We start from the raw sequence: 23,990 nt of genomic DNA, 5'->3' as shown, positions 1-23,990 counted from the left end.
TTAAAACCATGCATATTTTTTGCTTGTATATTTATATGATAAGTTGTTTTGGAGATTGTAATGATTTTTTTCTTTTTTTGGAGGTGGGGGTGAGGCATTTGCGACAAATTCTTTGTTGTAAATAAATATTAAATCGATGTTTATTTTTTGCTTGTATATGATAAATTGTTTTGAAGATTGTAATGATTTTTTTCTTTTTTGGGGGGTCAGGTATTCACAACAATTAGCCTGAAGATTTTGAAGACTCAAATTTCAAATTCTTTGTTGTAATAAATATTAAAACCCTTTTTTTTTTGCTTGTATATGTATTTTATAAAATGCAATGAATATTTTTTGGTCAGGCATTTGTGAAAAATTCTTTGTTGTATATTAATATTAAAACCATGTGTATCTGCTTGTATATAATAAATTGTTGAATCATGTCTATTTTTTGTCTGCTGGTATTTACCAAATGCTTTGAAGGGCTGAAAGGTGTTTAGGATGGGGCTTTGGAGGGCTGAGGGACTATAAACGGCTGAGAGGTGTTTTCAGGGTGTTGCTTTGGAGGGCTGAGGGACTATGAAGGGCTGCGAGGTGTTTTTAGGGTGGGGCTTTGAAGGGCTGAGGGAGTTATTTCTCCCAAAACCTGTAAGGGGCCGATGAGCTTTGTGCTTCCATAATACGGCGGGCTGGGAGTGTAACTTCCCTTAACGGCCCCATTTCTCAGCCCGAAACGGGCCCAATCGGGGCCGATGAACTCTTGCAGGCTGGGAATCTTCTGGTTCACGCGCAGCGACAACCAGCAACCAAGCTTCTGGTTTACGGGCTGCAAGAAGCAGGAACCAACCTTCTGGTTTACAGGCGGCGAGAAGCAGGAACCAACCTTCTGGTTTACAGGCGGCGAGAAGCAGGAACCAACCTAATGGTTCATGGGCGGCGAGAAGCAGGAAACAACCTTCTGGTTTACAGGCGGCGAGAAGCACGAACCAACCTTCTGGCTCACGAGCGGCGACAAGCAGGAATCAACCTTCTGGTTTACAGGCGGCGAGAAGCAGGAACCAACCTGTGGTCTTACAGTACCTTGGTACACGGTCTTCAGGATCTTTTCGTTGGCGCCCCAGTGTGTTCCTGCCAGCTTTCTCATGATGTTCAGCTTTCTTCTGGCTTTTGCTTCTGCGTCCAGGATGTGTTGCTTCCATGTCAATCTTTTGTCAAAAGTAACTCCCAGGTACGTCTGCTAGTCCTCAAGTGTCAGTGGAGCGTCTCCCATTTTTAGTCTGCCAGCTTGCGCTTTGGTGGAGAGAGAGAAAAGAGTGGCTGTTGTCTTGTCACGGTTGATGGTAACGTACCCGTTGTCTGCCCAGGCTGCCACTTTGTCTAGTGCAAGCTGCATCCTGTAGGTTGCTGTTGTTGCATACTCTTCTGAGCACCATATGACCAGGTCATCTGCATACAGTGCTGCTTGGACTCCCCTTGGAAGCTCTGGTACCAGGTCGTTGATGAAGAGTATGAACAAGGTCGGCGAGAGTACTCCCCCCTGTGGAACTCCGTGCCGTAGCAGCACCTTACGGCCACAGTGTCCGTCTACAAGCACCCTGGCTCTTCGGTTGTGCAAGTAGGACTTGGTCCACCGGTACATGTTGCCGCTGATGTTGCTTCGCTGGAGCTTGACCAGGAGTCCATCCTTCCAGACCTTGTCGAAAGCCTTCTGCATATCAATAAAGACCGCTAGGGTGACCTTCTGGGCTTGGAAAGCATCCTCAATGACCTGCGCTAGGTGCGTTGTCTGATCTTCGGTGCTTCTGTATCTTCTGAAGCCTGCTTGTTCTGGGATGATGATGCTTTCAGATTCCATGTACCACTGCAGGCGCTGGTTGATGATGCGCTCTATGGTCTTGCAGACGCAGCTTATCAGGCTGATGGGGCGGTAGCTCAAGATTCGCGACTTGTTCTTCCCTTTTTTCAGAACAGGGATCACCCTGGCTTCCTTCCAGCACTGAGGTACCTGGCCTTCTCTCCAGCTAAGGTTGAAAATGTCCAGTAGTTTAGTGAGGGCTGTTCTGCCAAGGTGTTGCAGCATCTCATTTGTTATGTTGTCTGGACCTGGAGATTTTTTCTTCTTCAGCTGTTTGATGGCATTCTTCAGTTCTTGGATGGTGATATCTTGCTGCATCGACTCATGGACATCCCCATTTGTTGTTCTTTCTTTCTCTTCTTTTCTGAATTCTTTTTGCAGATGCGGTGGGATGGTGATGCTGCTCTCCTTTGCATATGCTTGCGCAAATGCATTTGCTGCTGCCTTATCTGTCAATGTCTGTCCATCTTCTTCAAGGGTGATCTTCTGTCCCTTGTTACCCTTATCATTTAGTGCCTTGGTCAGCCTCCACAGCTGGGTGGTATCTCTCTCCATATTCAGCCGTGCTGTCTGTCCAGCTTCTTCTCTTGCATTCTACTTTTGTTCTTAGCAGTTTGGCATTTGTTTCTTGCAGCTTGATGTTGTTTTCTTGACTGGGGCTGGTTTCTGCTTCTTCTCTGGCTTTTGTCAGGTCATCGTGGGCTCTCTGAAGTTCTGCTGTCAAGTACGGAGTGTAGTCCTTTCGCACCCCTCGTGGGATAGTTTCTTTGGCTGCCTTGATGATACTGGCATTGAAATCTTTGACGACGTTGTTGATGTTTAGTCCTTCCACTTTGATGTCTTTCGTGAGCTCATTTGTTCGTATTCTGAACAGCCCCCACTGTGCCTTCTTATGATTCCATCTGGCGTGCTGCGGGGGTTCAGGTGTCGTATTTCCTGTGATGGTAAGGAGTACTGGGCGATGGTCACTTCCTCCCAGCTGGTCTAAGACTGTTCTGCTCAAATTCTTGTGGATGTCATCTGTGCAGAGAGCCAGGTCTAGTTTTGTTGTTGTGTGCCAGCGGCGCGAGTAGAAGGTTGGTGGATCTGTGGGGTCGTTGACAAGGATTAGATGGTTCTCGTCCTGCCAAGTTTCAATATCTTCTCCTCGCTTGTCAAGGATGTTGTATCCCCAACTCTGGGACTGGCTGTTAAAGTCTCCAGCGATGAGGAAGCCGCTGTCTGGAACCTGGATAGTGTCAAGGGACAGCATCTTGTCACTGGGGCAGTAATAGTTGATGACATGGAGGATGCTGTTTGTGATGGTGACCTTGACTTCTATGTATTCTGCCTCATCCATGTATCTTTTCGTTTCGCTAGCATTCATGTTGTTTCTGACTAAGGTCAACACTCCACCTTTCTTTCTCCCCTGACGATCACTCCTGAAGGTCTGGTACCCTCTGATCTTGAAGGGCTTTTCTTTTTGTAGGTGAGTTTCCTGTATACAGCAGATGTTAATGCTGTTCTGGTACAGGAACTGTTCTAGTTCTGTCTTCTTATTGGTAACCCCTTCTGCATTCCAATGCATGATGTTAATGTTGGGGTTGTCCTTGGCTTTGGTGGTATGCTGGCCAGTCGCTTTCCTTACTCGTCCCCTGGCTCCACGAGACGAGTTGAAGGGACCCCCAGACCACCTCTGATGACGATAACTCATTCATGTTGACAGTATAATGTTCCAATAATAGTACAGCGGTAGTGGATAAACAATGAGACAGGTACCATGACACGTGACACAAGACACACGAGATATAGTCGGATGGACGGAAAGGGCAACAATTGCCAGTAACCGGGTGCTGGATATACACAGTTCAAAAGCACAGCATGAAGTAGTTCACTGTTATAGTTCGGTCTCTACGCCGTCATGCGATGATGTCATCAGTGACGACAATGTACAATGACGTAGAAACGCAGCGGACTGGGTACTGAAGCACAAACAAAAATAAATGTTGATAAAAGTATAAGAAGACCACAGAGTCCCAACTACGGCCTGTAGGCACCACACTCGTAGAAAATTCACTCTCAAATCAGTATATCACAGAGATTCACATAGACCCATACGATCTATCTGAAGCAGAACCATGTCACACAAATCCACTGATCGAAGGTGAAAATGAAACTGTAAAGAACGGTCACCACTGATCATCTCCCACACAACAGAACCGAAACCGAGGTCACCAGGATGGAAGGAGCATCATATCCAAGCTGTCGCAGCCAGGCACGCTTCAAATTAAAGTCGATGATGATGATCATTTATAACGTGCAGGTGTCCATTCATACGAATGCTCTTTGCGCAGGAAAACAAAATAAATAATTTAAAACAAGTCATGTTGTATGAAACTGTGTGGCCTCCCTCGTCCGGGTCTGTTGTTTTGATGTGAGCGAAGACAGTTCCCATACGTAGCACCAGACGACATCGCTGAAGCACACAGATCCAGAATCTAATCTACAGAACATGAAGCAGCGTATGTGGTTCATAAATAGTAATTTGAAAACGGCATGGTCCACAATGCTGGAACAACGAAAAGTGTCAGTAAAGAAGGCACATAGTCCATTACAGTCAAAAACTCCAAATGCAAGATGGCAGAACAAGTTCGTTAGGCGAAGGGACATCACTCTCACTGTCTGGCACCATTTGATCTTTCTACATTTGACAAGAAGAACTGAACTTAAAAAAATTCTGCAGGACAATTTATTTTTCAATGCAAAGTGACATTCACCGGAGTAAATTAAAATTTTTTGCTTCTTTTACTTTTTTTACTCTGTGTGTTTTCGCGTAAATGTTGGTGTAACCGGACTGACCGACATCACTCGCACCCGAACTCAGCCGACCTTGGAGTCCACAAAAGACCCTGCTTTACTTTCTAACTAAAGTGTCTTTTCAATCGATGCTTCGATTCCGCCGGACCTTCTCATGTGTTCTTTCTCTCTTGCTCTTGTCACGACTACACACGTGGACAGTACACAAACCTCGCTCACGTTCACACGGCGGAGACATGCGTACGACACACTAGCACTTGCTGGCACTAACATGCTCACACAAGTACTTACATTTCGAAGACATAAATTTATTTACAAGATATACAAAACAACTACCTAACTTACCTACCTATCTAGCCAAAACCTAACACCTAACTCCGTGGAGACTGAGGGTGAGCTAGCTTGGTACGGGCGCCCGGTAACTTTAACCATTCTAATCAACCTTACCCCAACCGAATAACGCACTAAATACACTAAATACCTCAAAAATAGAAAATATATTTTCTACAGTGGAAAACCTTTGCTTGTCACCATTGCAGTGAGAGGGTCGATCTGGATTCAGATCTCGTCTCGGAACGCTTTGAATGCGACACCTGTTCGCAGGGCTAGGCGTCGAGGTTTTTCTCCTATTCCCCTTCCGTCTCCAACATTGTGCGAAATCACCTCAAGGTGGAAGCACTTTCCTGCTAAAACAATCAGACAAACCGTTCGGTGAAAATACTCGAGTTCTAATCTGATGTCACCAGCGCCCTTTTTTTTTTTTTGGTCGAGTGAAAATGTGTGTTGAAAATAAAATCGCGGGATTTTGAGAAACTCAAGGAATCGATTCATTTCTTTCAAGAATTTCGTCACTGAAACTAATTTAGTCTTATAGTCATGCACGTGGCTTCGTTGCAACGCCGAATGATAGGAACCATTCGACCTTACGCATGCATGCATTTAACAAAATTTACAAAACAAACCTTACAAACTGAAGTATAATTCATGTCCTTTGGGTGAAATGTAGCAATGTATCCGGGATTTTTTATGTGCGTTTCTCGAATGTTTCCTTCATGAACAAACTGCAAAACATCTATATTTTTAGAAACTATTTGTGATTTTTTTCATTATTTCCTCCGAAAATACTGCTAATTTTTTTTTTTTTTAATCAATCAATTGTCACTATCACGAGTAAGTTGAGTGCGCATTTTCTGGTAACAGTTTTTGCCATCGTCATCGTTGGCATTGTCACAAGAATATAACGAGGCACAAAGTTTCAAGGTGACACAAAATGACAAAAAGAAACAGCCGCAGTCTCAGATAATTATCTGAATAGGATTTCCGTATACCTGAACGTTTATAAAGTGATATACATGACGAAAGAGGAAAATACACAAAAATAGTTAGCTATTGACCAAAAAGTAGAAAAAAATGAAGTACTCCAATAAAATTCACATCAGCAGTTGCAGAAAACCAAAAGGAAAGTTCATACCAAAATTTTTACAGTACCAAACGATCTGATGGCTGAAAAGGACCTAAATTGTGAGAGACACCATCATCGGCACGTGTCCCGCTTTCGCTCCCGAAACGTCTGGTCACCTTAATTACGATAGCTGTTGGTCACTGTGGACTGGTACAGAGGGATACGATATTCAAATGTCGAGTGTAAAGGGATGATGCCAACAGAAAAATATCGGTTCTAGTCTGAACATCGATCACGTCTAGCTGTGATATCTGCAATATATATATTTACATTTAGTTTCTGAACAGGATGCAGCAGCCCACGGATCCACACAGAACAACATACCTGTCGACTAAAAAATGTTAAGGTAGACGACCATGAGTCTCGATTTTTGAGCCAACAAGAGCAATGGAAAAGAAGTATCGATTTCGATCGAATCTATATGAAACTCCACATCCATGTTTAAAGTGGCTTTGTCTGTAATTTTAATTGAAAATAAAATTATTTCGATCCATAACAACCAACCAATCGAACTATTTACCCAGTCATCTTTGGCTTTAAGTTTGTATGTAGATCACAGTACAGGTGCTGGCATTGCAGTGATATTTATTTATTAATAAATGGCACGTATGTTTTGAACGGTTTATAATGTCACCCACACAGCCTATACTAGCTGTTATCAGCCCCAGATTGTTATCGTGTGATGCTTTATCCTGTCCACGTTTAATTGTTCTGTAACCTTTGACCTTTGGAGCCGTATTCAGCTTTGTTGTTCATTCAGAGGTCAGACGGACTATTATGGCTTGCAAAAATTCGCAACAGACGACGGGTGCATGCAGTTTTATTACAGTATCAACATTGCCTTTCCATTGCAAAAGATCTTTATTTTACAAAATGTAAATGTGCAGATTCTTAATAATTCTATTACTGAATATTCATACATGACTAAAGTTGGTTTACTTCGCATTCTTAAAGTTCATCTTGTGGGAACCTTCAATGAACAACGCGCGACTTTGGTACGCTTGTGTTGGATGAATCACTGAGAAGTATACTGTTTCGTAAGAAGATATAGTATGAAGGATTTCAAATGTTTCTGTATATCAAGGTAATAGTTTTCTTTGTTTTCTTTTTTAGCAGTGCACTTTTTCCCTGTCATTTTTAGAATTTGTATCAGCAGCTATCGATCACTTTTGTTTGACAAATGCTAGCTTCATTCTCCATGTATATTTTCTGGCGTAGAGCCAGCAAATCTTTCAGAGAACGGAAGTTATATTTTTTTTAATAAATAAAATCATTTTTGTGCACAGTAAGAATTGCACAAAATGTTCCATTCTTGCCGCCAGAGTGAGCAAATAAAAAAAAAAAATAAGCAAAGTGCAAAATTAAATTCCTTAACAAAAATTCGTAGCCAGCAAATCTGCTAAGAAACGAAAGTTATGAATTTTTAAAATTATGAACCATTTTTTGAGCGCAGTACGAATTGCATAAAATGCGCTGTTTTTGCTGCCAGCGTTGGGGAAAAAATGTCAAAAGAGCTTGGAGCAAAATAAATTCCTTTCAAAATTCGTAGTCTGCTTCCAAAACATAACATGTTTATGTTTTATCAATCAAAATTATATGGAAAGTAAGATATGTTCCAGCCTCAGTTTGAGCACATCATGAAACTAGATGTCTCGCCTCCGGACAAAATATCAAGGAGAGATTGTAAACTTCATCAAATTGCAGAGAAGGTTTGTGCTGACTGATGACCATACTGACTGCAACGACCGTACAAAAGCCGGAAGAGCCTTAAAGACTGAACTTTTACCGTCCGGCAGGAAAGAATGGATTCGATCCGGTGACGGACGTGTATAGGCATAAGTTGAACGATACTGTCTTTATATATCTTTCGTGCTCCTAATGACAAAAAGATCCAAGGGTGGTAGTCTTATTTTGGTAAATACTTAGCAAAAAAATAAGAAGAACCCTGCTATTTATATGACCATTTTCCTCCACAGTGAAACAACTGATCGTTGTTCTTGTGATTTGTTTTAGTTAAACGAGTTACGTTTATGCGGTGTGCTTCATGTTAGGAGGATGAGACTGGGAGGTCGGTGGTAGGGGTAAAGGGTGTTTAATGAACTATATAAAATACCATCATTAGGAAGATGAAAGATTTCATTACTATTTGTCTTTATTTAACTATTTAAACATAGAGTCACTTAGCTTTAAGACCGACTTAACAGTTGGGAGAGCGATTAATGCAAGCGAAGGAAATGTGCAGCATTTGTGTGTGTGTGTTTTCAATCTACTTTGGAAGAAAAAAGAAAACAAAAGTTGATATTGTATAGATAATATTGTCGCCTGTCAACTTGTCAGGTGTAGCTAGGACTGAGTCTTTTCTTTTGTCCGATGAGAAATGAAGTGTCCACAAACATCTCCGATGTTGTGGCGTCTCCAAGGCTTCTACCGAGAGTGGAGAGAGCCATGGAGTAATGGCCTCCTTCCTTTCAGCACTACTCTCCGTCTCTCCTTCTTCACTGTTCACTCTCCCTCCTTCTCACTCTTCGTTTACGTTCTCTCACTGCCAGACAGTATGATAGAGGAAGGGAACATAAATGATGTTCCCCCACCACAGACTTCTATGATCTCTATATCTGTGTCCCACTACCCAACCCACCACCCCACGTTTCCCAACCGTCGTGATTAGAATCCGTCCTCTGCTTTAGTGGTTTAGTATTGAGCATATGGTAGAATAGGTAGCCCTGTGTGAAAATACTTTCTATATATTTTTCATGTAAAGAGTTGTCCAAAGTTACATTTCAAAGTTGAGTGTGTGCTTTCTGCATTTGGTCAGTCTTTGTGTCAGAGCGAATGTCGATGTTAACGTTGTGCTATGCCGAGACCAAACGTTAATATGTTTTACTGGTAAGAAAAATATACACTCATTATTTCTCGATGTCAGTGAATGAGAGTGGCAATGTCATAATCTCTGAAGCTTATTTTAAACTGAATGTGAACTTCACGCTAGGCTGAAATTATAACGAGTCATCCCTATAGAGATAGTCTGAATGCCTTCTCTCCTTTTCTCTTTCTTTCTATCACTCTCCTTTGTTAAGTCACCGCAGCCCAGAGTGATCGATATTGATTAGACAACAAAGGATATTCTAAAAGGATATTTTAAATCGTCGTCGTTTACCTGTTCATGAACTTAAAAGGAAAAGCACGTTAGGGGGAAATGGTAAGTTTTGCTTGAATGAGGTTCTGAATCATGTTTAACCAAAATTCTAGGTTGCAAATAAAATGGTTATTTACAGTCGTGTCTAAAACACAGTTTCATGCCAATTTGTGGAGGATGTATGTATGTACTCTTTGGTGAAAGAAAACTGTGAGGGACATAAGAGGACCATTTGACAAGAAAAGTGTTGAGAAACTGTTAGCAGTTTCGCGACTGGCCAGCTTGACCTTAATTAATATCTTGCAATCTACAGAAAGGCACAGCTTACAGGAACGATATCAAAATTTATCTTGGTTCCGTACTATTCTTATAAAATAAGGGTGCGTGGGAAATCTCACTGGCTTTGCTTGTGTGCGAGAATCTGTACAAATTCTACTGCCAGCACAACAGTCCATTCAGTTTTGCCATGTCATTCTTCTATCTTTTCCACTCAGAGATCTTTTGTCAGACATTTTGTCGAAATTTTAATTGGACATGATTTGGAACACCTCAGTGTATGTCTGTGTGTGTGCAAGACTAGTTAGGGATACGTTGATGTCGTCAAAGCCAGAGTCTATGTTAACTATACATTCCGATTTTGACCTCTTTCTGATTAAAGGCGATGTTGTAGGCGTGGGTCATGAGAACGTGGGGGAGGGTAGGCATCGATACTTGAAGAAATAGTGTGTTGCACTGATTTACCTAGTAATGATTTACCTTGTTAAGTACCCCACTAAACTCACTAGTTTAAAAAAGCTGAGAAACTATTTTCATAAGTGTGTTTTTACATGTTGTGCTGCGGTGCAGCTGTTGTTCTCCTACAACCCTGATTTTATCTTTTTATCGTTTCCCTGCAATCGACTTTACAATCAACTCGAAAATGTATCGTCTAGGCCAGTGATGCACAACCTTTTTCGGCCTGCGGGCCATATTCCCTTCCGACACGCGTGTCGCGGGTAGCTTCACCGCAAAAATTACAACAACAACAACAACAAAAATAGAACATACCATTTTTATTAGAAAAAAGTTGTACTTAGTGGGATATTTGAAGCTGCTTTTCCGAAACCAGCTTCTGAATGTCTGGCTGCATCGAAGAAACTCCAAGTCTGAGCACTGAATCGAAATGTTCGTCCGCGAGGCGATTACGTAAGATGGGTTTCGCCCGTTTCATCACTGAAAACGTTTGTTCACACACATAAGTACTTGTAAACATCGTGATCATCCTTAACGCTTGTTTTCGGAGATTTGGAAAAGTTTCTGCAGGCAACACTGCGTAGAAAGCAATTGTCTGCATCGCTCGAAATTTGTCAAGTAGGGATGTCTGGCTTTGCAAGTCAATCAGTTCCAGTTGCAGGTCTGTCGGGGCACTTGACACATCTGCCGCAAATGGATTTTCGAAGAGACGTATTTCATCCTTCAAATCATGAAAATCCTTAAATCTTTCACTGAAATTATCCTTCAAGAGCCCCAAAAGTTCTATCATTCTTTCTTTGGGGAAAGACATTTGTTGCTGCTGATCCTGACGTAGAGATGTACACGTTGGGAAGTGGACAAGCTCCATCCTTCCCGCCTGCTGAATGAAGAGTAGTAATTTCGCTTGGAATGCTGTTATGTCCGCATACACATGCGAAATCAACTTGTCTTTCCCTTGTAGTTTGGTGTTGAGTTCATTCAGATGTGACGTGATGTCGCAAAAATCGCCAAATCCCACAGCCACGAGGGGTCGTTCAGCTGAGGCACTTGCTTTGATTTCTCCGTCATAAAAATTTCAATCTCATGTCTCAAATCAAAAAACCGTTTAAGTACCTTTCCTCGGCTTAACCAGCGGACTTCACTGTGAAAGAGAACGTCTTCATATTCGCATTCTATTTCTGTCAAAAATTCCTTGAAAGTTCTGTGGTTCAACGCCTGTGATCCGATGAAGTTTACAGTGCTGACCACAATCTTCATCACATGGTCCAGATTCAACACCTTGCCACAGAGATTTTGTTGGTGAATAAGCCGGTCAGGCCGAACTATCGAACTATCGAACTATCCTATGCGGGGCCGAGAGCCGTAAGAACACTTACTTTTTAATCGTGAGGCTGTGTGCCTCAGAGTGGTCCGAACCGGTGATGTGCTATTCTTGTCATAGAAAGGGCTTATAAAACAAGCAAAATTGATATCAAATCACAAAAAAGTGTCATGATCATGATTTTTTGGAGTTGTTTGTATAAAAACAAAAAAATGAAACAAATGGCAATCAAAAGAAGAGAAGCACTAACGATATCTTTCTTGGGACTGGTTTTCGTTTTATAAAAGCTCTGTCAGAAGCATCTGCTTCTCATTTCAATGTATCTTCTGTCTTTTGGAGGATGCAGACACTTCTCCTGTATGAGATGCTGCCACAAAAAAAAAAAAAAAAAAAAAAAAATAGAGAGACATGTCATGACACCATACAGAGGCAGCCTTGGCAGTACGCGGGTCCCTGCGGGGCAGAGAGCCACAAGTGTAGACTATATACTGTACAGGGACATGTGTTTCAAAATAATAATAGATGTTCATGTATAAAGTAATAATGTATATAATAATGTTCATGCATACAGTGAAACCGTACTAGTGTGCTAGCCGTTCAGAGATAAAAGAGAGCGATCGAGCAGACGACACTGCAATGACCAAATGGTCATCAAGAGTAACATCATGTTTATTATTACCAAGTTTTATTATTTGACATTGAATTGTTATTTCCCCTTCTGGGGAGTAAGTCGCAGGTCCACCCGCGAGAAAAGTGGGGTCATGCACCTGCCATAACGAGACGGTCGGCCGCAAGCAGGCTGACATTAGAGCTGGATGACAGCAAACCTGTAAACTTACTGTCATTAACGTTGAGAACAGTATAGTCTCGCTTTCCGTGATATTCGGGTTGAGCAAAATAGCATGCAAATTAAATAGCTTTTAATGTAGACAACAACAAGTTTTGTAAGACTTTTTGTAAAAATATTACACATATTTTTTAGAAAATGTTTTACCATATTTTTTACATTATTTGTCACTACGAAAACAGAAGAAACATCGTAATTAAAACGGTAGTTATCTTTTCTGAGCATAAACAAGGGAAACAACCCTGCCCTCAGTAGCTTTAGTACTTCTTAACTAGACACAAACGAGAACTTTAAGGAAAGCTAGGCTGTCACCTAGGGCACAGTCTATAGCTGTACAGTGTTCCCTCGCTACTTCGCGGTTCATCTATCGCGGATTCACTACTTCGCGGTTTTTTTTGGGTGAAGTATCGATCGATACTTCCGCGCTGGGAATTATCATTTTATAAAATACCATAGATATTTCAACAGGAAAAAGACGAAAAATGAACCTGTATTAGTATTTCTATTAAAATACCATGGTTATTTTGTAGATAGAAAGAAAGAAATAATTGTGTAACAGAAATCCATTGCTATGCGTAAGCGACGAGCCATGATTGTTATCTCCCATCTCGCAGCCAGTTCGCGTCAGTTTTTTTGGGTTTCTCTGAGTAAAGTTATAATTTTTTTACACTAATTTGTTATTGTACTGTATTAATACCATTATTAATATATTACTTTACACTCACATGATATTGTTTTACATGTATGTATTATTATTGCATGTATGTCCCTACTTCGCGGAAATTCGTTTATCGCGGCTGATCATAGCACCTATCCCCCGCGATAAACGAGGGAACACTGTACTAAGCTGGTTGTCTTTGGCAATTGGCATGGCGCTCCTTGATCGTGGGTCGTGCAGATGGTGGGACTTGAGGGTTCAGAGGAGCTCGGGTTGTCTCCATGCAACGTATGTGGTCGTGTGGGTCAGGGTGGCGCGGTTGTTGTCTGCATTGGACTTACCGGTCACCTTCTGATTTGTTTCTTTGCTCTAGGCCAGTCTAGGGCAGTGATGCCCAACCTTTTTCGGCCTGCGGGCCATATCCATTTCGGACAGCCGTGTCGCGGGCCACTTCACCGTAAAAATGCAAAAAGGAAAAAAAAAATAGAGCAGATACCATTTTTTATTAGAAACAATTAGTTGTACTTACCATTAATTATATATTAATTAGTGGGATATTTGAAGTTGTTTTCCCGAAGCCAACTTCTGAATGTCCGGCCTCATCGTAGAGACACCAAGTCGGAGCACTGAATCGAAATATTCGTCCATCGCAAAAAAAAAAAAAAAAAAAATGGGAAACGCCCCTACGTGGGGCTAAATACTTCTTCTTCCTTTTTTGTTTTTGTTTTTTTAAGGTCTTCTTTTATTACTAACATGCCGATTTCCTGCACGGTGGGCAGAAGTTTCGCGGGCCGGATGGCACCGCGTCACGGGCCGGATATGGCCCGCGGGCCGTAGGTTGTGCATCCCTGGTCTAGGCGAAACAACATCGACTTGGCGGAAGCTCAAGAAACTTGAAAGTGTAAGAAATAAAAATTAATAAATAAAAAGTTTACAATTTTTACAGCTTAGGTTTAAATAAGCCTCCTTTCATGAATGTATTTATTTACTAGTCTACAATGACGCATGGCTTCTCAAAAACTTCATGCACAGATAAAACTCGTATCTTTTACCCCTCCCCTCCCCTCCCCTCTGCCCCGAGCCTTGTAGCATCGAAAAGTATTTTAAGGGCTTCGTGTGACATTGATCCTCATCTGTCCCTAATACGTCATCACAGATTATCAAGAACCTTATCGCATTTACCTACATATTATGAATGGTGTAGCTAGGCCAACCTTAGTTCAGCTGTACATGTGTGCTCCCAATACATGATAAACGCATCCGCGACGTACAAGTCAACCGCAAAGACGACATTCACGCACGAAGTAGTGCTGGTGTACTCGGGTGGAGCAGCTGGGGTGTTTCTAAGATAAGAGCAAGAGCTGTTGGGACATGCTTTGAGGTAAATCTCCACCGCAGTCACCGCTGACGAGCTTGAAAACGCCATCTTGGAACACTTTGATTGCGGGGAGAGAATCGAATGCCGAATGAGCATAACCCTCTAATCATAAACAACACATTCCAGACATTTTTCCGATGAGTTCCTAACCCTCTTCAATCTCTCTGCTTCCATTGAGGAGGCCAAATGCTAATTCCTGTTCATTGTGCTGTTTTCAAACCCAAGTTATGGCAATCATTCTGGTGTGCAATGTTTACTGCAATGACCAAGATTTTATAGTCTCTTTAACTGTTATTGTTTTTATTTTCTCTTTCTTTCTCTCTGATTATTCCTACTGTGTGGGATTTCTTACTCTAAAGCACACATGAAGAAATACTCTAGTCTAAAGAGTATAAAGAATAAAGAGAAGGTCCCATGCCACTGTTTTAGCCAACCGATGAGCAGGAAATATGCAATTGGTGGGCACAAGACGATGTCTCGTCAAAACAAGTTTAGAAAAGGAAAAAGGTGTGTAGTGGTTTCTTTGTGTCTCAGTAAACAAGCGTGTTGTTGCTGGAAAAACATAGAGATACAAACGCAAGGTTTAACGAAGACCCGACTTCTGCCCATGGCCGTGACATTCAGTTAAACATGCTGATAAGTTCTAGCATCGTCAACACGATTCCATTTTTTTCTTTTTTTTTTTTTTTTTTTTTTTTTTTTGTCCAGCTGAAGTAATATTACGGAAACATACAGAGAGACTATGTGCGTATGCCTTTTAAAACTTCTTCCAAAACCCGTCTGAAACATGACACGCGTATGCAAATATTCAAGCGTTCAAACATCCTCTCAGGTTTACTGTTTCTGTTCCCTCGCTCCTCCCTTTACCCTTCTTTCCTCCTTCACTCCCTCTCCATTCTTTTCGCTCCGTCTATCCCCCCTCCCTCGCCTTCCCTACATTTCCCCCCACACGTACTGCATGTTGCATTGGATGTGCCTGACCTGGTTATGCCGGTGTTAGGTGTTTGTTCAGGCTTCTGTTCCCCACTTTAAGCCTCCACTGAAATCTTCCCAGTATTGTGGTAATGTCCTTAGCGTTTGAGAGAAAATGGCACGCCATGATTCTGCCAGAGAAGTCATGTCCATTGTCTGCGTGTCCACAGCGTCCCTCCCTCTCCACCCACGCTCATGCACACAAACACCACATCCCCTAACCCTATTCTCTAGTTCTCGTCTCTGTCCCTCTCCCACAAAAATTAAAGGACTTGTGAACGGATTATGTCAGCACAAAAACTCTATACGGATGTAGCTGCACGAAATGTTCTAGAAAATTATTATAGCTTTAAAACTTTTTTATTTATTTTTTATTTGGTTTTTGTATAAATCCTTTTATTCCGACTCACTCCACTGTAATTCAGTCAGTAGTAAACGAAATCATATTTAGAGGTTGAGATTGGCTTAGATTGTATCATTGTTGTTGTTTGTGACAAAATATAAAACAAGATCACCGGTGTGTGAACATGTCGTATGTACGCACAATTTCATGCATACAAAGGCAGATAATGCAATGACAACGACAGCATTACAATCCGAATTATAAACAATAAATAATCTTTACCCAAAGTTTCCTTGGTTACAAGTAGCCACATATGATGTGTTCACCAGTATCAAGGGAAAGAAACCAACTTGATGTTTTATAAAGTTCAAGGCGGGCATGAAGATACGTCTATGTAGTAACAGAGAAAAGAAAAAATCAGTGTGGTTCTTTTTCTCTTTTTTTTTATTTGTTTGTGTCAGTTCTCTGGCAGGTCTTTATCTTTCACACCTGCATTTACAGCTCAGGTTAAGGTTTTGTTACCCGGACCATGTCTCGAGTGGAAATAACCCTATATGTCCTCGAGGCTGTTCAAATAAAATGTCTCACTGAGGGGCCCAAAATTATTAGGGACAACTACTTTTTGTAGACCAGTAAGAAGAAGAAATCAAACAGTTGTCATGCGTTAGTCTACAAGAGTGTAAAACTTGTTTTCGAATCATCAGGCAGAACTCAGCAAAACTTCACATTTGAGGGAACACGTTCTTCGACACCTTCTCGACGACAGGGTGCACACAAATAAAAACATACTAACTCAGTGTCACAAATGTTCATGGCGACACCTATTTAACATATCATCCTAGCTCTGTCATTCGCTGTAGCCTTGATAACATAATCGTATCCGCGTACTTTGATGCCAGTCTTTTTTTTTTTTTTTTTCCTCTTTATGTTTATGGTGATGTTTGTCTCGACCCGAGAACGGAGGAGAGGTCGAGGATAGTCAATCACACTTCGGAAAACAACTCTTGTATTAGGTGCAGGGTGAGCACTTTTGTGTCGAAATGCAGGTTGTTGACCTTCAGTGACAGGCTACGCACTCATTGTACCCACAGTGGTTGCTTCCTGGTTGTGACACGCAACGGGTGGTGACGATGTCTGTCTGGCCGGCTTAATCTAGAGGGGGAGGGCAGCTGAAGAGTGAGAGGGGTGGATGGAATCGAACTAAGGTATGCCTTGTATAGTGAAACCTGTTCTGGGTATCCTAAACATGGGTGAGTAGTTTAAGGATTCTTTTAAGGATGGGTACCGCTGCTAACATGCTCTGTTAACGACTGTTAGTTGGTAACCGAGGAGGTTGAATAATTGATCCTTTTACTGAATGTGTTTTGGAACTATTTCCCGCCACCATCCTTTGAAGAACGCAGGTATGCACGCACAGGCGAGAGCTGGAAACCGGACATCTATCCAGCCAGCCAGGCAGCCACCCACATAAACTGTCGCGGAACGAATTCCTGTAAGGCTGTAACACTCATCCAACACAGCAGCCCTTGCAGGACACAGGTGGACTATGTCACAGCCACAGACACAATCGAATACAACAGTAAATAACAGTACCATGTCAGAACTTCACGAATTCATATACCCGTGTTTGCACAAAAAGGGTGTGCCCTCGTATTTAGCAAACGGCACACCTGGATAAAGAACAACCACCTACCCCCACTAGAAGAAAAGGAATAATTAGCTTCACTTTCCACAACCCATACCTTCAAAATTTATCCTCCCTACTGGTTATCATTATTATTATTATTGGTGTTACTTTTTATCTAGAAGGCGAAAACGTTTCTATCATAAACCTAAGCACAGTTTCATTATTTACTGTCGAGCTGACAAGTGCTAAAAGGAATTGCGACATAAAGGCCTCCAAGGAGGTCCAAGGAGGGGAGCCAAAAATAACCGAGAGCATTCCAGGCCGTGAAAAAGTGAGTGAAGCGTGAAGTTTATGTTATGACGTGTGGATGATGTTTTCATTTCGTGCCTTAAGGTGGCTGGCTGTTGTTGATTTGTCCTCAGATGGGCACCGGATACCTGTAATACTGATTGTACTACCCAAGCACGAAACGTCCATCCCTACACCTATATGCCAGCCACAAACGTATACACATCCACATATATCCATGCATATATATACATGCACAACTTTCCTTTTACTTAGTTTTCTTTTTAAACCTTGAGCAAAACTGAAAGTAGACTGCTCGCTCTTGCACTGTAATATTCTACTCTTGTGCAGTGTGTACTGTGCTCTTGTACTGTGTGTACAATGCATTAAAACTTGTCCTAAAGCTACGGACTGACCTGATTGATATGAAAAAACCGTCGATAAGACTAGTAACAAACTTTGTACATGTGTCAATGATGTCAATGTTTTGAGCAGGGTTTCGTTCACGATCCTGGGGTTAATATATAAAAGATAAACATCTTCCAAACAAGCTTTTATAATTCTTATATTTTCAAGACAACTTACCTTGCACTGCCCTCGCTCGTAGATGTGGTCTACGTAAGTCTTCTTGAAAAAAAACAACAGCTTGCTCCTGAATGACACTCGTGACGACAGTTTCTGCGAAATCTTCTTTCTCTTTCTCGTTCGTTTCCCGGCGGGTTTGTACTAGGGCCAGATCGACATCCCCTCCTTTATCAGGTACGCGACGTAATGTCCACATGCGCAGACGACACGTTTGTTTTGCCCGATGTCATATCCGTTACAGCTACATCGATAACTGATTGTTCTGGAACACGACACGCGAGCACAGTGCACATCTAGCCTGCTAGATAAGCATATTCACGAATAAGTCAATGAGTGAGGGACAGAGTGAGAAAAAGAAAATGAAGGGAATGCAACTGTTAATTGTCGGTCGACCAGTCCTTAGATAAACGATGCAGGTTAAAGTATAAACAAACTCCGAGGCCGTATTCATAAAGCGGAGATAAGTGGTTGTCCCGGGAAAATCAAGGGCAGGCGTCTTGTCTCTGTAACACGGCCTCTAGACCCCAAGGATATTGCTTTACCCCTGGGATTGAAGTTAGAAATCAGAGGCAAAGATACCCTGGGGTACAGAGAAACTTATAGGCAGTATCCGCGGTATCTGAACAGAGCATCGTCACTATGTTGACAATATTTTTTTTTTAATTTTTGCCCACGGGTACAGACTTACACTCACTTGGTGAATACATCCCGAGGTTAATATACCATCATAACGATATAGTTAACATTCTACTAACCATCTGAACGGCTGCTGCTATATGTTTATCAAAAATTTAAATCTCATTTTAACCATGTCTTTGCCGTATTGCGTGAAATAAACAAAATTTGATGGCTTCTTTATTTTTATTTATTTTTGTTTGTGCTTTATTATTATTAGAAAACAAGAAGATAAAATGACTACTTTTTTCTTAACGATACATTTGTATCGATGAAAATTTATTGAAGAATCATAGTCGGGATTTTCTTCCCCCCGGTTGGCAATATCAGATGCTGCCAGATGAATTCAAAATCCCTTCCAGAGTTTTCAGCTACAGTTTTAAACTGTATAATGTTCTTTACACACATTTATTGTTATATAGCCATTCCACAACCTGAGGACACGTTAGTATTTTTTTTAATGGATTACTGTATTAAATCTCTCAGCCATACCCACGGTAAACAAAGTGTTGCTAGAGAAAGTTTTTTCCCTCATTCTGTTTTACCCTCATCACCGGTAGTCAGTTTCTATGTTTAGTTATTTTTGCTGACAGCAATCGATTTCTCGATGTCGATTGAAAACTCACCTTTCTAGGTGTGTCGGTCACAGCCGGGTGGCCTAACAGGTCGCAGGGACTTACCCATGCAGCCAATGGTTGTCGTAGCGGGAAGGGACTGCGGTTACACCGAGGACACCATCAGCTACACTGCTACACCTAGCGGTTGTTCACTGCCTCCTGTGCGTGTTGTAGCCTGCAACTCAAAGTCGCTGGCGTCGTGTTTACGACGCAGACGTCAACAACTTCACGCAGAAGTGAGCGGGAGGGGGAAGTGAAAGGTCAAGACACTCAAGGCTGCTGTCAACCTTTTAGTGAACTTCCTGAAAGCAATGAGGCTGCAGTTGCAACAACATATTGTTTCTCTCTCTCTCTGTAACTCTTGCAACTCTTCCTTCACAGACCATTTCTTTCGTTCTTTTATTCTTCCATCCCATCCTTTCTCTTTTCTATTGCAATGACAATGAAATGTGTTCAGTAACTACATATTAAAATAATGCCATCGTTGTTATCGTGGTTGTCATTATATTTCCCTATTTATCATTTCTCTTTCTCCTCTGATGACTGAGGGTTCGAGACCACATCTGGACTAACATATCACTACTCGTCAAGATACATGCATACAAACATTTATTTAGGTATGTTTACGGTCATTGAGAGAGCCCACTGCATGCTAATTCGGTGTATTTCTGCACAAATGTGACCTCTCGAGTTTGACCTTTTTCTGTGCATAGGAATGTTAATAGGCGTCTTTCTCGAGAATGGAGGAGGGATGAAGAGGAGGGTACTCACTCAGATTTTGGTAATTAATATCTTGCATTAGACTCCACACAGTCATTAACAACTGCATTTAATGGCTAAAAGTTGAAACAAAAGCAAAATTGCTGTAGCTTGGAATAATGGAGGGGTTTTTTTTTCTCCTAATTGTCTCTTTGTTTTTTGTCTCAAAATGTCAAAGTCAAGTTTCGAATCGATGTATATTCAGTGAGTAAATTAGACGGCAAGTTAACCACGAATTTAGACAGACAGACAGACAGAGTAAAGAGAGAATAAACAATGGCAAGTTTTTATTATGCAGGGTAATAACATTTGCAATTCAAGCGGTGTTTATTTATAGACTGACCCCTTTCTAAAGAGAAAAAAATGTAAACAAGCAAACATTACTGTAACAACGTGCAAGAAACACTAAGAAAATGAAAACCTACAAGGTGACTGAAGTGAGAGAAAATGAGATGTGATATCTGGGGAGATCGATGAAATTGTACAACAGCTGCGTTCTATTTATGAAACAGATTAGTCTTAAGGTGGATTTAGTTGTTTTCGCTGGGATCGAGCTTGAGCCACTCCTACACATACCGCAGCACGCAGATGGATCAATATATTTCTTTTTGCTTTGCTCGCTCCGTTCTAACGTCATTTCTCAGCACCCGAGCATGTCAAATCGAAGTGGGTACGCAGCAAATAAGTGCAGATACAAAAAAGATACACACAAACAAACACACATATAACACACACACACACACACACACACACACACACACACACACACACACACACAAACACACACACTAACACACACATATATTTTTCCCGACTCCTGCCCTTCCAATGTAATTTTTAATTTGACCTGGCAAAATAAATTGTCAACATTTTTTTTTCATTCGCCGTTATTACAGGATGAAGTCGACGAACAAAGGGGTAAGATATGAAAGTTCTCAACTCGTGACAGGCTTTCGTCTAGGGACCCGTTACTTGATGCCACCAACATGTAAATATGAGGACATTATTAAAATTACTAATCCTTCGTATTGTCACACAAAAAATCCAGACTCTTCAACAAAAATTGTTTTTTTTTTAACTATTACAGTCTCTAACGTTGCAGTTTTGCTTCAATCACAGGCTCATTTTCAAATCCTAAGTTAGGCGATTCTGTGGTCGTCATCATCATCATTTTTTTCCACTTGTGTTGAGGGCAGGCACAAATGCCCATCTCTTGTTTGGCTACTTTTTTTTCAGGGATGACCCCTACACTTTCTGAATTACATCCGACAGTTTTGCAACAGACACAAGGTTCTGCTGACACTACATTACATCATTCGAGTCCACAAACAACCAAAACAGCTGACAATGACCCAGCAGTTAGAAATGCATTTGTCAATGGCGTTTATCTCATTACCCGCAGCTCGCGTGAACTAAAAGCCTTGCAGGCGTTTAGGGTATCATGAATATCTGCATGCCTTGGTGTCATGTTGCCAACTCTTTCTCGTACTTTCTGAAAAACATAACAGAGCTTAACTATTCAACGGATCACGTAGCGTCTCGCCGTCGGGGCTGAATCCCACTTTCACGCGAAAGTTGACACTTCTCAGAAATATGTGTGAAAATTTCTTGCATGTTGGCAATCTTTTAAAATAACCTGCATAATTAAAAGCATCACCTGAGCGTCTGTGAATGGCCTACAGGCAAGACGGACACATCAACGATGATCAACTGCGCCGGAAGATGTGCGATTGACCATGGTGGTTACATGCGGTTAAGATGGCATATTGTTATGTGTTTCAATATTTAGGAAAATTACAATTGCCTGAGATTAAATCAAGGTTATGCTGCAGATATAGGTTTGCAGGCTATGGTACAGTTAAACCAATGACCGTACGTAAATTATTCTTATGGTCCATTGTTCTCCCAGGTGTACTGCACACAAACATTTGAAAAGATCATTTATCATCTTCGGTTGGTCATTGAGACTGCAACGAGTAAACCACACGACATACAAGGTCAATATTTGACGCCGAGGCCAGTATTAAATGCTCCTTTGAAAGCTTCATGACTACGGCCATCAACGAATTTATTTTCGTCTTTAGTGAATGATTTAGTGAGCACCGAGTCGAAGGCTAGAACATCGATACTCTCTTTAGGTCAACTGATTTTATCGTCTGTGCGCGCATCCTGGCACTGTCTCCACTTTTCCCTCCCTCATCTCGTATCTCCATTCCCCACTCTTCCTCTTCACTTTGTGTACAAAAATTAATTTGTTTTTGGTCTCCTAGTAATAGTGTCTGTGAAATAGATGGACTTTCTCCTGGTTTCATCAGGGTTCGTTGCTGTTTTATTTTGGTAACCAAAAACGCAAATTTTAAGAAATTATGGTCTTATATGATTATGTTACATTTATGGATCATGACTCTGAGCTTCAAGTAATTTGTGTATGAGGGAGAGAGAGAATTCTTCAGCTAACAATCTCTATCGACGAAAAAAGAAATGAGGAAGGGAAGAATCTTAGTCGGGACTACAATACTGAAGATTTTAACATCGATGCACACTTAAGTATAAAAGTGGAGTAAGCCTAGATCGTGAGGTTACTGACATTCGTCATTTTTGTACTTTAATTTTTTCTGTTTAAATGACAGATGGTGCAAAATGGTAGAGAAAAAAGACGAAGGAGTTAGCTGGATGAGGGACGAGGAACGAGCGCCCCTACCATCGCAAAATCTCGCAAAGTCTCGCCAAGTCTCACGTGACGTGACGTGGTGGTGCACGCACGAACACAATGTCGTTGTTCTCCATTTAGGAGCAAGGCGCAATCTGCTGACAACATCGCTGACTTAGCGAAAGCCTACAGTTCACAAGCAGCTGCTGCCCTGTGCCACGTCACGGTTTACAACCGCACTGACTGACGCACGACCGACTTGAAACTTTCTTCTCGTCTCTGAACCAGGGAAGTAATCGCACGATGGACCGTTTGAAGGAAGTACACACTACACAAAAATATTGTTCCAATGTGTTATGACACTGGCTTTTACCTATTTCATAACCCCCGACGAGCTTAGTAATGCATGCAGTCTCTGCATTTAAAAATACCCCACAAAACTGTATATCATTACACTCGGGATAAAAATCCCGAGGGTATAAATAAATAATAATAAAATGTCAGATGAACCACATTTCCGCCTCACTCAGCACTCAGTTAAAGCTGTGGTACCGGTACTTTCTGCTCCTCTTTTGCAGGCAATAAATGTCACTTTTTCCTAATCAAGATGACGAGTGATATGGCAGTAAAACTGTCTCTTGCTGTTCTTAGTGCACGTTGCGCAGACCGCCCGAGGAGAAACTCTCACCGAAAGAGAAAGCCTACTGTCAAGGTATTTCTCACACAAATATGCGTATGACGTTAACTTCCAGCCGTTAGTCAGTCTTATGTCGATATTGCTGACGGTTGATGAAGCCGAGAGTGAGGGAGGGCAGAGGTGTGGGTGGGGGAATGTTAGTTTTTCCACCAGCTGCGACCAGGACAGTTTATGCTGAGTAACTTAGAGGGCAACACAAGCGCTCAGCGAAATTCGCTTGAAATAGAGGATAAAGTATCATAAAAGACACATTCCTAGGTATTTTATGACAGGCACGAGAAATATTATATTATATTAATGTTTTTCTCGTAATCACACCTGGATTTGTCAACTAAACAGGAAGTGACGAAAGCGTAGTATATTTCTAAATTGTCTGCATGAACTGAATTGGAAGAGGAAAGTTGCCATCCTCTGTAAAAGAAAACAGATCGGGACACAATGTGCTGTTGCTGTCTTGCTGAATGTTCTCTTAGACACTCAGACGAAATTTGTTCATCCCTACACCGTGCTTCAGAATTTGCTCAAAACATTTCAAAAGCGATTGTTATCCAATCACTCATACAGTATAAACAATTCTTGGACTTTTTTAAAAACGAAAGCTCTTTTTCCTATA

At 41.5% G+C, this 23,990-nt stretch overlaps 1 protein-coding gene across 2 annotated transcripts in view; it reads right to left on the bottom strand.

The window, feature by feature from the left end:
* Positions 1 to 19,434, bottom strand: part of LOC112553551 (spermatogenesis-associated serine-rich protein 2-like) — a 55,277-nt gene extending 35,843 nt beyond the window's left edge. The window contains exons 1-2 of one of the 2 annotated variants that reach the window (XM_025220843.1): positions 19,281 to 19,434; positions 17,980 to 18,241 (exon numbers count right to left, since the gene is read on the bottom strand). In XM_025220843.1, coding sequence (XP_025076628.1) covers positions 17,980 to 18,175 — 196 coding nt within the window. In that variant the 5' untranslated portion in view covers positions 18,176 to 18,241; positions 19,281 to 19,434. Of the gene's footprint in view, positions 1 to 17,979; positions 18,242 to 19,280 lie in introns of those variants that run through there. The other variant, XM_025220852.1, reaches the window with a different exon arrangement.
* Between the last annotated feature and the right edge of the window lie 4,556 nt (positions 19,435 to 23,990).

The sequence above is a fragment of the Pomacea canaliculata genome, linkage group LG1 (genome assembly GCF_003073045.1).
Source record: "Pomacea canaliculata isolate SZHN2017 linkage group LG1, ASM307304v1, whole genome shotgun sequence".
Lineage (NCBI taxonomy): Eukaryota > Metazoa > Mollusca > Gastropoda > Architaenioglossa > Ampullariidae > Pomacea > Pomacea canaliculata.
The sequence above is the reverse complement of the archived record's forward strand: the minus strand, read 5'-3'. Positions and strand labels throughout refer to the sequence as shown.